General features: G+C 46.9%; 5 protein-coding genes across 5 annotated transcripts in view; 2 read left to right on the forward strand and 3 right to left on the reverse strand.

Annotated features, from left to right (window-relative positions):
• Positions 1-1,379: 1,379 nt before the first annotated feature.
• LACBIDRAFT_315292 (uncharacterized protein) lies at positions 1,380-2,584 on the reverse strand (the record flags this gene model as incomplete). Its single annotated transcript, XM_001889585.1, has 4 exons — positions 1,380-1,532; positions 1,588-1,663; positions 1,718-1,866; positions 1,922-2,584. The coding sequence occupies 4 exons, from the start codon at positions 2,582-2,584 to the stop codon at positions 1,380-1,382; spliced, it is 1,041 nt and encodes a 346-aa protein (XP_001889620.1).
• A 616-nt stretch (positions 2,585-3,200) lies between these two features.
• On the reverse strand, positions 3,201-3,559 carry LACBIDRAFT_315293 (uncharacterized protein; the record flags this gene model as incomplete). The annotated part of the gene is made up of 2 exons (XM_001889586.1): positions 3,201-3,356; positions 3,413-3,559. 2 exons carry the CDS (start codon positions 3,557-3,559, stop codon positions 3,201-3,203), a joined length of 303 nt encoding a protein of 100 aa, XP_001889621.1.
• Positions 3,560-8,150: 4,591 nt separating this feature from the next.
• LACBIDRAFT_315295 (uncharacterized protein) lies at positions 8,151-8,952 on the reverse strand (the record flags this gene model as incomplete). Its single annotated transcript, XM_001889587.1, has 4 exons — positions 8,151-8,372; positions 8,425-8,550; positions 8,606-8,667; positions 8,724-8,952. 4 exons carry the CDS (start codon positions 8,950-8,952, stop codon positions 8,151-8,153), a joined length of 639 nt encoding a protein of 212 aa, XP_001889622.1.
• Positions 8,953-9,352: 400 nt separating this feature from the next.
• LACBIDRAFT_334774 (uncharacterized protein) lies at positions 9,353-10,008 on the forward strand (the record flags this gene model as incomplete). Its single annotated transcript, XM_001889547.1, has 3 exons — positions 9,353-9,459; positions 9,564-9,753; positions 9,898-10,008. 3 exons carry the CDS (start codon positions 9,353-9,355, stop codon positions 10,006-10,008), a joined length of 408 nt encoding a protein of 135 aa, XP_001889582.1.
• A 1,982-nt stretch (positions 10,009-11,990) lies between these two features.
• LACBIDRAFT_315296 (uncharacterized protein) overlaps positions 11,991-14,273 on the forward strand; it is a 6,521-nt gene continuing 4,238 nt past the window's right edge. Inside the window, 13 exon segments of the mRNA XM_001889548.1 lie at positions 11,991-12,060; positions 12,119-12,151; positions 12,206-12,225; positions 12,341-12,379; positions 12,437-12,465; positions 12,527-12,540; positions 12,595-12,623; positions 12,745-12,769; positions 12,821-12,880; positions 12,939-13,070; positions 13,125-13,589; positions 13,637-13,871; positions 13,884-13,970. Coding sequence (XP_001889583.1) covers positions 12,000-12,060; positions 12,119-12,151; positions 12,206-12,225; positions 12,341-12,379; positions 12,437-12,465; positions 12,527-12,540; positions 12,595-12,623; positions 12,745-12,769; positions 12,821-12,880; positions 12,939-13,070; positions 13,125-13,498 — 816 coding nt within the window. The 5' untranslated portion in view covers positions 11,991-11,999 and the 3' untranslated portion in view covers positions 13,499-13,589; positions 13,637-13,871; positions 13,884-13,970.

The raw sequence follows: 14,273 nt of genomic DNA on the forward strand, positions 1-14,273 counted from the left end.
ATATGGCAGCAGATAGTAAAGACTGAAATCCGAGGAGCCCATGATAAGGGCCAGAAATCGGAGAGAGAAAACCGTCTGCGCAAAACGCCGCTACTCAGCCGGCCGGTGTCCTTAAGAATCGATATCGACTGTTGTGTAACGGGACGAGACGACTCTAGCCCATATTCCATACAATCGACATTTCTTTCGCATCCGGGAATAATTGAATACTAAAAATAGAGAATGTCACGGAGCGCCTGCGTGTTGCCTGCGTGCATCGCCTTGTTTTGTTTGATTCGAGTGCAGGGTCAGTACTGTCCCCTTGGGAAACGACCGGCAAGAAAGAGTTCCTCTACAAATTAGAACGGAAGACGGAGGTAGAACCTCAATTGCGGGTGTCGCAGTCTCGGTAATTCTGCAGTTGTACGTATGTAGGTTTGCAGAGACACGCTGCGCAATTTCTACGCCTTGTGCTTCAACCCCTCCTGAGACAGTTGGTGGCTTGTTGTTTGATGTATTTGATGCATGTGCGTTGGGTAAATGGCAGGAGTCGGAGTTTCCTGGCCGCGATGTGTGCAGGTACCTTTTGTGCGTCGCACGAACAGGGTTACGTACTTTTGGGTGTGGTGGTTTTCCTGTTTGGCTTCAGTCAGATAAAAATTAGATGAAGGGGAATGGTGCAGGAGCTTGGCAGGAGCTCACATGCAAAGGTCGAATGTAAAATGTTCATCTTTCTGCCACTCGTGCACTTTAAAATCAATCTACAGCACGAGTGGGCTTGGGAGTGCTTGATAATCGATAATCGATAACCATATAATCGATAACCATGCACATGATCCATCGCCATCCATTTGGGGTTAGGGTTCGGTTATTACAAAGCTCCGATTGGCTATTTCTTATGTATTCGTAGGTGATGTTTCGCTCTTTTACAAATTTATGACACTGCTCGAGTTGCTCCAAGTCATCGGATGATTGTATGTTTCAAGACCTGTTGCCTTGAAAACCAACAACCAGCATTTTAACTTGGAAGCTTGCGTACTATCGTCTTAAGCATCATAGCACCACAAGACGGAAGGGAGGCTTATCTCGACCCATGGTCAACGAGGAGTCCTCTCGCGATAGGGAAGCAGTTAAACGCCTGACTGAGAGGTGACGCTATTAATTGTATCAATCACCACCTCCTTGTCCTCACATAAATAAAAATCCTATCAATGGAGACTGGGTATTAAATAGTCAGTCCGAAGTAGCGTGTACGATGACCAGTTTTTCTCTTCTTACTGTGAGCACACAACTTCGTTCATGTCTAAGTGGGACGCACCAATAATGGTGATTGTGGCCTCTGAAACTCAGCAACCTGTTATCTTTTGAAGCGAGAAGACAGATAATGCATGCGAAATACCTTAACTAGAACCCATTGTGAATCTGGCCCGCAGACTCATTTCTCCAATCCCCTTAACTTCGTCCTCAGTTAGACCAAGGCCTAACGGAGGTTGAGCAAGAAGAAGGGCGTATTCTGCCAACAGAGAAGTACGAAAAGGCAGGATGTCGTCCGTCTGCGTAACTCAATGACTGACTTTGGTCAAATGATAATAAAAAAAGAGGACATACACAAATGGCGATCAAATGATTTTCCTTGAGATATTGACGAATGTGATGGGACTCCAATGCAGTTACCGTTTTGCTCCTGCACCAATAGCAATTTGGAAAGTTCGCGAAAAAATTATTGAACACTGCTCACAATAAATTAGAAGTTAAGCAGATCTCAACGCAGACGTTATTTTTTATCACGGTATCCATAGCTTCCTTGTTGAGAAATGTGGCGTGCCCCAAGCGGTCGGGTTGGAAAGACAAGAGCTTCAGAGTCTCCTCGGGGGTGCTAGAAATGATCTAAATATGGGTATAAATGTTTACGAAGGGGTTTTTAAGTTGTAAGAGGTCCCACCTCGGCGATATGCAACGTGACACACAATCCCGCTTTCTTCGCTTCACAGAAAAATGTTTGAAAATCCGCAACGTCCCCCATGGATGGTTCGCCGCAGAGATCAACCCCAACAAGTCTTCTTCCCTCTCCTTTTAGCTTAAGTGCTATATCCAAACATTCTTGCCAAGTCTTTTTGCCAGTTTTGCGATCCAAGCTCAGAATTACGCCCACCTTTTCCCCATATTTTTCCGCCTCATTCAAAACGGTTCGCATATACAATTCCCTGCTCATGTATTCCGTCTCTCTTGGTCCCGTACGAAGTTCAAGATAATTGCATTGCGGATGGTCGCCGTCCAGGAAAGCATTCAGAACGCCTCGCGTCGCGCAAGCCAGGCTTTCAGGCGTCGACGTCAAGTGATAGATGATTGGGAATACCGAAAAGAAATCGTCTATCGTCTCAAGCTCAGAAGAGTAAATGAGTCGTTCTATCGTGGCGTAGATTGCATCGCCGCGTGTGGATGATGGAGAGTTTACGTATTCCTTGCCAAGCTGTTGGATGACCGCAATAGGTATAGAACCGTTGAGGTGGGCGTGAAGTTCAGCTTTTTCAAGAGATTGTAGAAAAGTAACCTGATCAGGTTTCAATGAGGCGAGTGCTGCTGCAGCAGGACCAGCGATGGCCATTGGAAAGGGGCGTAGTCCGAGTCAGGTTGTTGGGAGTTAGAGCGCCCTGGGTCACCTGTTCTTTGAATGAATAAATAACTTTGAAGGGACGGCTGAACACCGACACGCTGAACAGGGGAGCCGGCCTGGACTTGCGACTTCGCGTGGATGTTGTCGCGGGGAAGGCTATAATAGTGGCGAGTACTATAGAGGCGGCCTTGGACTGGAGACAGCTGAAGTTGTATGGTTGAACGTTGAAAGTTTGAACGTTGGACGTCGAGTGATGCACATGTGCAGCTATGAAGACGAGCCCTTTATGTGGCGGAAGCGGGTGGCCGCTCGCGATTGAAGCGCAAACGAATGGATCCCCGAGTCTGGAACAGAGAGCAAAAGTTGTGTATGAAATTGATTCCCACGATCTTCGGCTTGTTCCGTTCTGTCCACTCGGCCGTAAGGTACATAGAACCTCGGCTGGCCTGCGAGGAGCGAACCGCGCTAGCGGTTCGGCGACGAGCAGGCAACTAATAAGTGTAGAAGATTATTCAGGTGGGTTGTGTAAATTATTTATGATACGCAATTTGCATTTGATTTGCATGTTATTGTTTTCAAACAGAGTCAGGGACTAGCGCTTGCGCCGCTATCTAGCCGCCAACTCCGCGAATTTGTCGAGGTCGGATGTTAAGGGCGTCACCAGGGAAGCACGGAATGTGCGTTTGGTTGTCGTGCCGAGCGAGGAATTCGCTGTGAATGTCTCTGCACCTCCGAAGACATTACGGACGCGTGCTGACGCCCTCTATGTCACCCTTCATGAGTCGTTCAAAGGTGGGTTGAGAGGAGTGAAAAACTGACCGCACTACCTTCATTTTTCCCAAGCTCAGTCGAGCTACCTCGTTCGCCGGGTTTGAAAACCAGGTCGACACCTTCATTATTTGCGGGGAGATCACGGGCCCGTTCAATTTTTGCTTCCATCGTTGCGAAAAGGTCCGACTTGTTCATAATATGATATATTCTACGGGTGGTATGGAGAACGGATTATGAATTGGTTTGGGAGTCGAGGGGAGATATAGTCGATGCCTTTAACGCGGGGTCGATGATGAAGCCTAAGAAAGACTTTCGTGTTGTGGGTTGCACCTTCGACGCGAACAGAGGAGATGGTGACGGATGTCTGGTGGTTGCCTTCAATCCAGCGAAGGGGTCGATATTGTGTCTGATGACGTGAGAGATGGGAGCAACTCACGACCTCTGAAAGATGGAGCACCGCGGATTCGTATTCGCCACGAAGTCGTCTCGCTAGCCGTTCCTCCTGCCACTTGATGAGTTTTTGAAGGTCATCAGGCTCCTTGTCTCTGGGCGCTGATGAATTTGGAGAGGCGGTCTCAACGGGGGAGCGGACAGCTCGAACTCGTCGGGTGAAAAGAATCCCATCACGTGTCGCGGTTCCGGCTTCGGACCTTCCCCGCCGGGGGTAATTATATAGGAAAAGTTGTGACATCGTATGAAGCATTTGGAAGATCGCCATGCAGATGTAACGGAGATAGCGGGAAGGTGTGAGACCGGATCCTTTGAGATCGTCAGCAATGGACCATGAAACTCCTGACAGCAAAAGCTTCGGGAAGTTATTGAATAATCGGTTGAACAAAAGGGGGGGGCTCACCTGCATAGCCTAAGGACATAATTTCCACAACAATAGGAGGGATAGACAGCGAGGGAATAGAGTAGTAAACGGTTGGTCTACAGCCATAGTTTTCGATTATGTCGAAGCGGTGGTTTTGAACAATGAAATCTAAATTTTCATTGGTATCTCAGCATGATAGAGGTGCGTTAGGACATACAAAGAACCATGTAGATTATTGGAAGGCCGAAACAGAGGAAGGCGTCGAAATATTGCCGACGGCGTTTGTCCGATGCACTCGCGTGAGCTTGGCATTGGAGGACACCTGCACGAGATTGGTACAAAGGCGAAGACAGCCTGCAGGAACCGCATTTGGCACCGACAATAAGTTTGGTCGCTGAAGACGAAGATTAAAAACGTTCAGGAGAGTGGACAACCGAAGCTCACATATACACCAGACGGGCGCTCGGATATCAACGTTACCTGCCCATACAATAGCATCTACGGCGTAGATCATGTCCGTAACGAACAGCCATGCGACGATGGAAAGGATAGCAATATTTCCGGATCTCCAGTGCCATATTAAAGGTATCGCAAGCAGAAAGGCAGCTAGGAAAGCGATGGGGGCAAACTCGGGATGCATTACAAGAGAGAGAGAGAATCAGCGCCTTCGACTCTTGTGAGAACAGTCATATTTATGGCCCTGAGGAAAGTGAGATGAACACCTAATACTTAGCTTGGTTCCGTAGATTCTTACCACTGATTTCGTAGCGTCGCAACCCCTGTTGTACCAATTATTCCGCGACCTACGCAAGGTCTGGTTAACCAAACGAAGAAAAAGGGTATTAGATGAAAAGAAATAGCGAGCAAGGAAGGCAAAGGCATTATCTCACTAACACACCACCATAGCAGGCTGACGTCGCCTTTCTACTCGCAACCACGTAAGCCTTTGTCGATCGACGCCCGAATCGCGTTTCCCGTTGGTGAGTTTGCTGGGGAAGGGGAGGAGGTCGAAAATGGCGATAAAATCTGGTTTACAGCCAAGTTAAAAACGAGAAGTGGAGGCGGCAATTGGGTTGATTTGAAAAGCATGAGAGACGACGTGGTGGCTGAAGGGAAGGACGTTGTTTGCATTTGTTGAAATTATTCCGGACCGGCATTTTTTTTGGCGACCTCCAAACAACTGTCAAGTTGTGCTGGAATTCACTCATCTGTGCAGGCTCAAAGTTACCCTTCTGTGCCCTATGCCACCGGAGATCGTCATTTCTGGTTCTAATCCCAAGTATGGTCCTCACCTCTCCACCATCATCAGCGTCCCACGCAAGCCTAGCCAGTGACTGTCAATCACTTTTTGCGGAATGCGGCGCAGAGCCGTCCTCAAGGAATAATAGTACCCGATCAATGGTAGAATTTTGTTTAGAGGCTCGAATGATATTTCCCCTCCCATGCCTTCCTTCATTCGAACGATTCTCGTGCCTGGCGTCTACGCCGCCCTGTTCTAAGCTTTGTAACTGGTATGTTTTTCTGCTGAGTCGTCAAGTCCGAGTCGTTGACTTTGTGAGTCTCGTTTAGTCAAACGACGCCTAGCGTTCGATAAATTGGATGTTGGCGCTGCCAGGAGATAAAAAAACGGCCCCTTACCCTGCTGACCTTATGGGCATATTAAAGACGAGATTCGGTTCGTTTTTACATTCTCTGCACTCATTTTATTCCACATTGCGTATCGCAAGCCTAGGTTCAACCTTGACAGACTCGTCCTCGACCACCTCTCGTCTCCGTTACAACAAGTAATTTCATCGCCTTGAGCCCAACACCACACCGACATCTACCGATCCCGCCGTCTGTAATAACTTATTTGCCGCATTGGCATGACCCATCTAAAAATCCAAGTCACAGCGTCGACGTTAGAAAAGGTGATGTTTACTTCCCAATCGCGATGGGGAGGACTCACTTGCGTTACAACGCCATTTATGTATAGCCTTGCATTGAACGAAGCCACACGACCAGAAGTTGCAGGCCTCCGCAAGTTGTATTGGCATGATGCAAAGGAGGACGGCAACTGTGATCCAGAGTCGGAATTGCGAAGTTGAAAGGTGCATCCTAAATTGACGATCTTAGGCTGTTTCTGCTTGGGGTACGTACGATGAGGACGTTGCGGGAACTTGAGAAATACTGGGGTTACTTGAATGAGGTTTTATACGGATAGCTAAAGCCTCCTTCCACCAGGTCAATGTACACGAACTTTGAAAATGAATCACATGAAAATCCCCGTCTGTTTGCCCTGATTTGCCAGGTCAGACAATTTCTCGAAGATATTCCGAGCATAGTTGCAATGGAAACGAGCCGTATAGATGAAGATAATTTTTTTACGTTGGTGGTAGAACACCCTTTGTCGAAGTCCATTATTGTTATTGTGGCGATGGAACTGCTTCTTTGGATCCGGACTTGAAATCAGAGCGCTATTGTCATATGTTCCGTTGGTAAAAAAAGATCCGATCGCGAGAAGAAGGATCTGGACCACCATTCACATTAATGCAACATGCTTTACCCCCCTCCCTTCCTACTTGTCAGTGCGGCTTGCAGATTGATACAATAACGCCGACTTTTAGCCTTTCCCCGACTAACTTTTCTTTGGGTCCGGACTTGAAATCAAGGGGCATGTGCTACACCGTTGATAAAAGCAATCCGATCGCGAGAAGAAGGATCTGTACCACCATTTACACTCCAATGTGCTTTACCCCCACCCGTCATTGCGACCTGCAGTATATATATTAATACAATAACGCCGACTTCTAGCCTTTTCCCTGACTTTTTTTTTTTCGACAAGCCTTCTTTATAAATTAATTCGATGGACGCATTCACGATGGCGCAATACACCCACGTCGACTTTGGCGACAGGCAGTTGTTGGGGAGCACGGAACGGCCCGAGGCAATCCCGTTCTGTGGAAGATTGAATTCTAGCACATCGGTAGTTTCACACCTTGACTTTTTTCGACTTGTGCAAGCAACTGCGAGCAGAAAAAAGCGGAAAATCAGCTATCATCAAGCAAACCAGAAAGTGAAAAAGGAGGAAAGAGAGCGAAAAAGTCCCAGAAAAGCACAATCAAGGCGAAAATACAGCAGCTAAGTATCCAAAGTGCCGTTCCACGTCTGTGTATAATCTACCCAATATCACGGAAATTTCCCTTAGCCCAGAAAAAACTAAGAAAACAATCAATGTCAGAATCAAGTGTGCGCTCGCCCGCACAGGATCGCTAGTCTCCGAGACTAGGAATATCTCGAGGAGAGGAGATAAGATCTCGTCCCCACCCGTGCGCCCCAATCAGACTACTAATCGTAGGAGGGTTCAAAGGTGATGCTCCACAGAACGGGACTGCCTCACGCCGTTCCGTGCTCCCTAGCAACTGCCTGTCATAAAAATCGACGTGGCTGTATTGCGCCATCGTGAATGCGTCCATCCAATTGAATTATTAAGAAGGCTTGTCGAAAAAAAGTATAGAAGTCGGGGTTATTGTATTCCCGAGGTGCTCCACAACTGTCGAGACTTTTGGAGCTTTGCGGAGTCTTTCAAGTACTGTTTATCGGACTGGTGATGAGAAACTAGGAACAAACAAGAAAAGAACACATCGTCCTGCAGATCATGCTGCGGAGCAAGTTATGATCGGCTCGAAGCTGCCGACATCCATGATTTGGGCTAAAGTTGGAACGCACCTCAGACATCGCAAGACTTCCATCCGTTAAGCCAGGCTTGATAAGTGCCTCAGCCAGTGTTCTTCTCTGCAATGAGAGAGTCGGAGAGGATGAGTTGGGCTTGTGTAGTGCGCTCGGCATTCTTGGTTTTAGCATTGTTGAAGATCGGCTTCCGCAGTTTTCGTAGATTTGACGGGTGGTGAGCGGCTGCAATGGGAAGTGGAGGTGGGGGTGCCACCTAAGACGAAGAGAGGTTTAGGCTTAGAACTGACCCTGTCGTTTTCGCTAAAACTCGTCATCTGGATAGAATCTGATGACAGCCGGGTACATGGTGTCATCAATTTCGGGGGCGGCCATTTCAAGGAGGGCATGGAGGACTTTGAGACCTTCTTTGCCACTCCAGGATGAATTCGCCAAATCGTTGAACTTCGAGTCCGATAAGGAGACCAGCTTTTGCGTCGAGTCGTATCGTGACGTTCCTTCGCCAGCATGCGAATTGAGATTGTGCTGTCAAAAGATACCGTCAATAGGATGAGGCAACGGCAAGACAATAACTCACGCGCAATGATTTTAGGTCACCTTGTCGTCGCATGAGAAGTGACGCGTTTCGGAACCACAAATGTCGAGTTGACTGGAACTTGGCCAAGAGATCAATGTAGATCGACGGCTGACTGAGAAAGAGAGCCTTGGTGGAATCATCAGACGGCTTTAAACAGGAAGGGCGTTTGAGGCGAACCTACCATAGAGTTGAAGAGCCCCTCAACAGCACATGCGTGAAAACAGATAACAAAGGCGTACAAACCTATCCAGAAGAGATTAGACAAAGGGTGTTGGCAGAAAAAGACGCGTACTTTTCACCGGAACATTCTTCTAGCAGAGACTTGCGAACCACAACGTCCATCCACCACCAAGCAGTCGCCAAACTTTCAACCTCAGTTATCGATTCCTTCGCTTTTGCTTTCCCACCGCTAGCACACAGAGAGGGTTTCAACGAAGGATACAGTGAGTGATACCTTGAGGTCTCAAAATACTTTGACAAAGACGTCCGAAACGCCACTGTTTCCGAAGGTTGCGAACACGGATACATCGGTAGAATCTAGTGACCTACGCGTGTCAAGAACTAAACCACACTACCAAAAAGCATTTAAACTCACAGTCTTGGCACCATCTCGCCCACCCTCTAGCTTTCCGACCAAAAAAATTTAAATAACAGATGTCCTCCATGAGCTTCGTCCGGTCTCGCAAGCCCCGCCCACGCGGGTTGAAGACATTGTGATCGTACTCTGGCTTGTTCGCGTGAGGGTACTCAAGTACTCAAGGATGTGGAGGTGAACTAGGAGAATCAGAGGAAGAGGCAGATATGATCGATATCGACATAAAAAGATTATTTTTATTATTTTTATCATTTTTATTATTTTCTTATGCCACTGACCAAAAACTAAGGGACATGCGTCGGCGCGCATGTGGTACGTACAACGACTTTTTACATGTCGGTACTAAACGAACGCGTCATTGCTTGCATTAGCTTATCTTCAACGACACCCGCATCCCAACTGCATCCTCAATTGGACAAGGGAAATGCTTGGGAAATGCGGTGAGACAACAGCGAGTCTAATAGAAGTCGATTTTCTGTCGATTCTCTTTGAAAGTAAAAACAGCTCCATCCTGTTTATAACAGCTTGTCGCCGAAGCTTATAGGTTTGCTTATCGTTATGCTCTATACAGCTGCACCATTCCATGCGTCGATTGTATCGGATGCCATCGCAGACGGGGCCTTCGGGGCACTGTCGTGCCTAAATATCTAGCAGGTTGTAAAGCGATCACTACCATTCTTCCCCGACTATCCACTCCGGGGAGCACATCTTGTGTATGGTACCCAGTGTGCAATGTAAGTACTTCAAACATAAGTGAACCGTTATCACCCATATTCCACTGAAAGCTTCTCAGTGGCGGTTGCAGTGATGGCTCTATACGATCACTGTAAAATTCTTCGTAAACTTCATAAATCACTCGTTTACTCACTATTTGCTAGTCTCCCGTAGGCAACTCCTATGATGAGGGTGATGACAGTCGATCTCCCTCATATGGAACTATTTGCAACGTCAGTTACCACAATCGTCAATTCGTCTTGGCCGAACGCTGATCTTACCAATGTGTCCGAGGACATAAGGTTATATGGTACGGCATCTGAATTTATTGCTAAGTCCATCGTGAAAATTCTTTTCACCATCGTACGTCGTCTGCTTCTGAATATTGAACTTTGAAGAAAATTAAATTTATAGAATTGATATTTTCAAGGGGGTAGCGGGACGTGGATCCCGCACCAAGGGTAGGAGGGGGGGGTGTCCGGCCGAAGGCCGAAAAAAAAAAGTGACACCCCATCAATTTTCAGATTTTGAAGGGCAGCAACATTCCAGCTTCGGACACGGACGGTCCAAACCAAGAGTACTATCACCTACGTCGACACACCCTACACTCCCCACACCGCCCCAGGCCAAGTGCCTCTTCCTTCTCTGAATGAGTTACACCACTCGGACGCTTCACTTTCTTTCTCGGCCTACACATTAAAGAGTCACTTTTGAAGATTTATCACATGCACAGTAATGAAGAAATGCCCTCTCATTCTGTACCGTCAGTAGCCATCAGTGTAGCTACTTACCCAGGATGATCCGTCTTTAAACAAGTTTTTTCAATATCATGCTAGCACAGGCCCGTTATATGCATCTTCAGTGGACTCGACTTAGCTTAAACTTAGTTTACGGCCAACCGCCTGTGCGTAGTTGACTTGTTACATGGAAATATTTTGAATTCAAAAAAAAAAAAAAAGAAAAAAAAACATGAGTGTGGGAAAAAAATACTTCATTAGGAAGGTAATGGTGGGGGGGTGTCAGGCAGAACCCTGAAAAAAAAATAACGAGTGTTGGTCTCTTTTCCACATTCCGCCACCCCCTTGGATATTTTGCAGAAGGATTCATTCTGTGTGTAATTGTCAGTCCCGTAAACACCTGCGGTTTGTTGACGTGCGTTCGCAGATACGTAGTAGCATCTGAACGGAGAGTTACAAATCCGATGATTATCGCAGAGAATTTAGAAATTCCACCTGCACCTTTCTTCATGTTTGTTCACTCTTGGACCTTTACTTACCAAATTACCATGGTGAGTATCGATTCGGATCTATTTTTATATGGAATTAGGGCCTCTGAGGCTGAGCGCTGAGCACCCTGACATTTTGACAATAACCAATTTTTCAGTTTGATGTTCGGCGACTCCCGCTGTGGCGTCGCCTGATCACGATCTTTGCAGAACGACCCTTGAAACTTGAAAGGCCCCAGCGCACGAGATCGACCGCAACAGCTACTTAATGGTCGGTGGATGACTTGACCCGACTTTTGTTTCTACTGCCGGTGACGACCGCTGACGCGTCGTCACTGACAACTTCACTTCAAAAGACAACGAGACCAGCCCCGTCGCGTCAAGCATCAGTCGTGACAGTCGTCCACGTCAAATCTACTTGTAAACTGAATGAAGGGGACGTAGATCGTGTAGAATTAGTAGGCAGTGTCACTATGGAGGAGGATTTCCCACATGAAAAGTAGAGCGACCTGAGTTGCTATATTGATTCAGGAAGTCACCATAGGTCACCGTTTTTGTGTTTAAATTTGAAACCAATTTTCTTGTTCGGGAGTTGCAGATCCCTTGATCCCGTGCCTCGACTTCGCAAGTCAAATATTCGATTCTCGTCTATTCTCGTCTGACTTGATACAGTTTTCGATCTGTATGGAATCGCCTTAAAAAACATGTGGATGTTATTTACGAGATGAAGTATCGTCTGGTAACTTCACTCTGGTGGAGTAGTCGCCAAGTAGTCGCTGGAGAGTAGGAGTCAGGAGGTCGGCACGATAATCTTTTTTCCCACCCCTTGTAAGAGCCAGATAAGGGTCTAAAAACCTTGAGGATCTGCGGCACTACCCGAAAATCTTCTCCCCATTGAAATTCGACTCGGATGACCCTAAGTATGTATTGACGGAAATCGAGGTCTGTCACGGTGAGCGTTTGTTTGTGGGCATTCAAAACGTCCACGTTGAGAGCGGTCATTATCACTTTCCTTCTCCCTCTTACATCCATATGGATGGAATGCTTGGATCCAGCTTCGCCAGCCTTACCCAACAGGCACAGTTCCAAACATACTTCCAAGGTACTTACGTTCATCAAGCAACATGTTGCTTCCGTTGCTAATAGCTTTTCCGAATCAGTCGCGATCACGGCTGCGGTTCTTTATGACCACGGTCAGTTCTTTAGGAATTCCTTCTCAAACGAACGCTAACAGTTGGGTATTCTAGTCATAACATTGGACGTAGAGGTGAGGTTTACTTGTTACTGGCGCCCGACCTTCTCTTACCTTGTCGCTACTAGGTCGAGCTCATCTGGGTATGGTTAAATGCGGGGGCGAGACCTGCTATTGATTGTGTTCGCAGAAGAAAAAATGGTCCGCTGTGAATGTCTTCTTCATAATTGTACGTTTTTCGTACCTGAGCTTCGGGTATTGATTTCATGAACGATCGGGTTTTCAGAATCGATACTTAGGCGAAGCCGTTCCCTTGTACGCGAAAATTCTGACATTTCCGTTATTATGATTACGTTTTGCTCAAAGGCGTTGTTAGATACTTGGCGAGAGGTGGGGAATATCGTTTCTCAACTTAGAGCCGTTAAGCTAATTGTTTCGTTCAAGTTTTGATACTTCGATTTTCCCCCCAGGACGTGAGTTCGAAATTTACTCTACCCCTTAACGTTTAACTTCAATACTTACCACTTCCTGTTTTCCTTGCAAAGAATGTGTCTCAGCAGTGAGTCTAGACTTCTTCCTCTGCATGACAATTAGCTTCAACTCATACAATTGCTTAGATGTACGTGAATACCACTCTCAAGAATAACGCCAACGGGCTGATAACTTGCAGGTAATATTGCGTCAAAGGTTCAAGGATGGGGATCCCATGTTGTGATTTGGTCGATGCAAGGTTCGTAGCAGGCATACTACCATTATCACTGACTGACTTGAGTCGATGACCAACCCAGCCATTATGCTATATCGAATCTGTTGCCTGTACAAGAATTCAAGAAAGGTAACAATTTGGATGTCTATCCTATTTGCCCTTGAAATAATCTCGATGGTGGTGACCGACGCGCTTTACTTGCGTGACCTCCCCTGTAATTTTTTTTATGAAATAAGTCATATCGATTACTTATCCTCATTTTATCCAGCTCATGGTGGATCTAATGCTCCTACTTCCTCGGGCCCTTCCTCTCCATGTCCTCCAGGCCCTCCTCCTTCAGGCGGTCCTCCAGGTCCTCCTCCTTCAGGCGGTCCTCCAGGTCATCCTCCCTCAGGCCTCCCTCCCCCTTCTTCCTCGGGTCTTCCTTTTTCTCAAGGAAACATCCCCGTATGCCTAGTATTTTCTCCAAGCTGGTATTTAATATCGTGGACGCCAATATTTGTGCTTGAGCTGCTAATCCTGCTAATGGGATTACGAGCTGGCTTAAGCTACTTCAAGGAAACAAGATCACTCCCCTCATTAAACAGATTTCCTTTACATTCAATCCTGCTGCGCGACAGTATTCTGTTTCCCATGATGTAAGAAACATTTCAATGCGTGCGTCGTGCTCAACCCTCGAAATAGCGCTTTTTTCGTAGGGATCTTCAGTATCATGGGGTGGGCTCGACCAACGGTAAGGCATCAGACGTTTAGATATTCTTCGCGCTCATCTTTTCGCAGCGTTATTACATGCCAGTCGCCAACGGCTTACCCCAATTATTCTCGAGAGTTTTAGGCTGCCGCCTGATTCTTAATCTTCGAGAGGCGTATTATCTTCCTTTCGAAGAAGAATGTGGGCAGCCTGACAAGCTTCCGACTCTTATCTTCCATAACACCGTGACAGATGACGAGCCCGGAGTGGTGGATTAACTTTTGGGTGCCTCTGAGATGCTGCTTGTGCCTGAAAATTTGTACTCGTTTTTAGTATTTACTTCGGTGTCGCGGTATCGAGATTCAGCTGGAGCCTTGGAGTGCAGAATTGAGACGTGGAATAGGACTAATCGGAATTGGGACATCTACATATTATTACATATGACATACCTCCAATGTTCGGTTCAAAGGTGGTGTGTCCAGTCGCAAATCCCCGAAAGGCGCCTGCGTTGAAGAGCGTTGAAGTCACTCATTCCAACGTTTACAGAACCAGGCCCACGTACCCAAGCTCCTGGCTCACTTCCGGGGTCGAAAGCAACTCGCGTTGATTGGCAAACAATTGCAAACTTACACTAACTTTCCGATTTCTGCCCATCGTCGTCAACGTCAGTCAAGAATCCTCCAAGGCCGTCCTCAAAATCCGCCACGTAAGTAGCTAATTCTTGCC

The sequence above is a fragment of the Laccaria bicolor genome, genomic scaffold (genome assembly GCF_000143565.1).
Source record: "Laccaria bicolor S238N-H82 LACBIscaffold_69 genomic scaffold, whole genome shotgun sequence".
Taxonomy (NCBI): Eukaryota; Fungi; Basidiomycota; class Agaricomycetes; order Agaricales; family Hydnangiaceae; genus Laccaria; species Laccaria bicolor.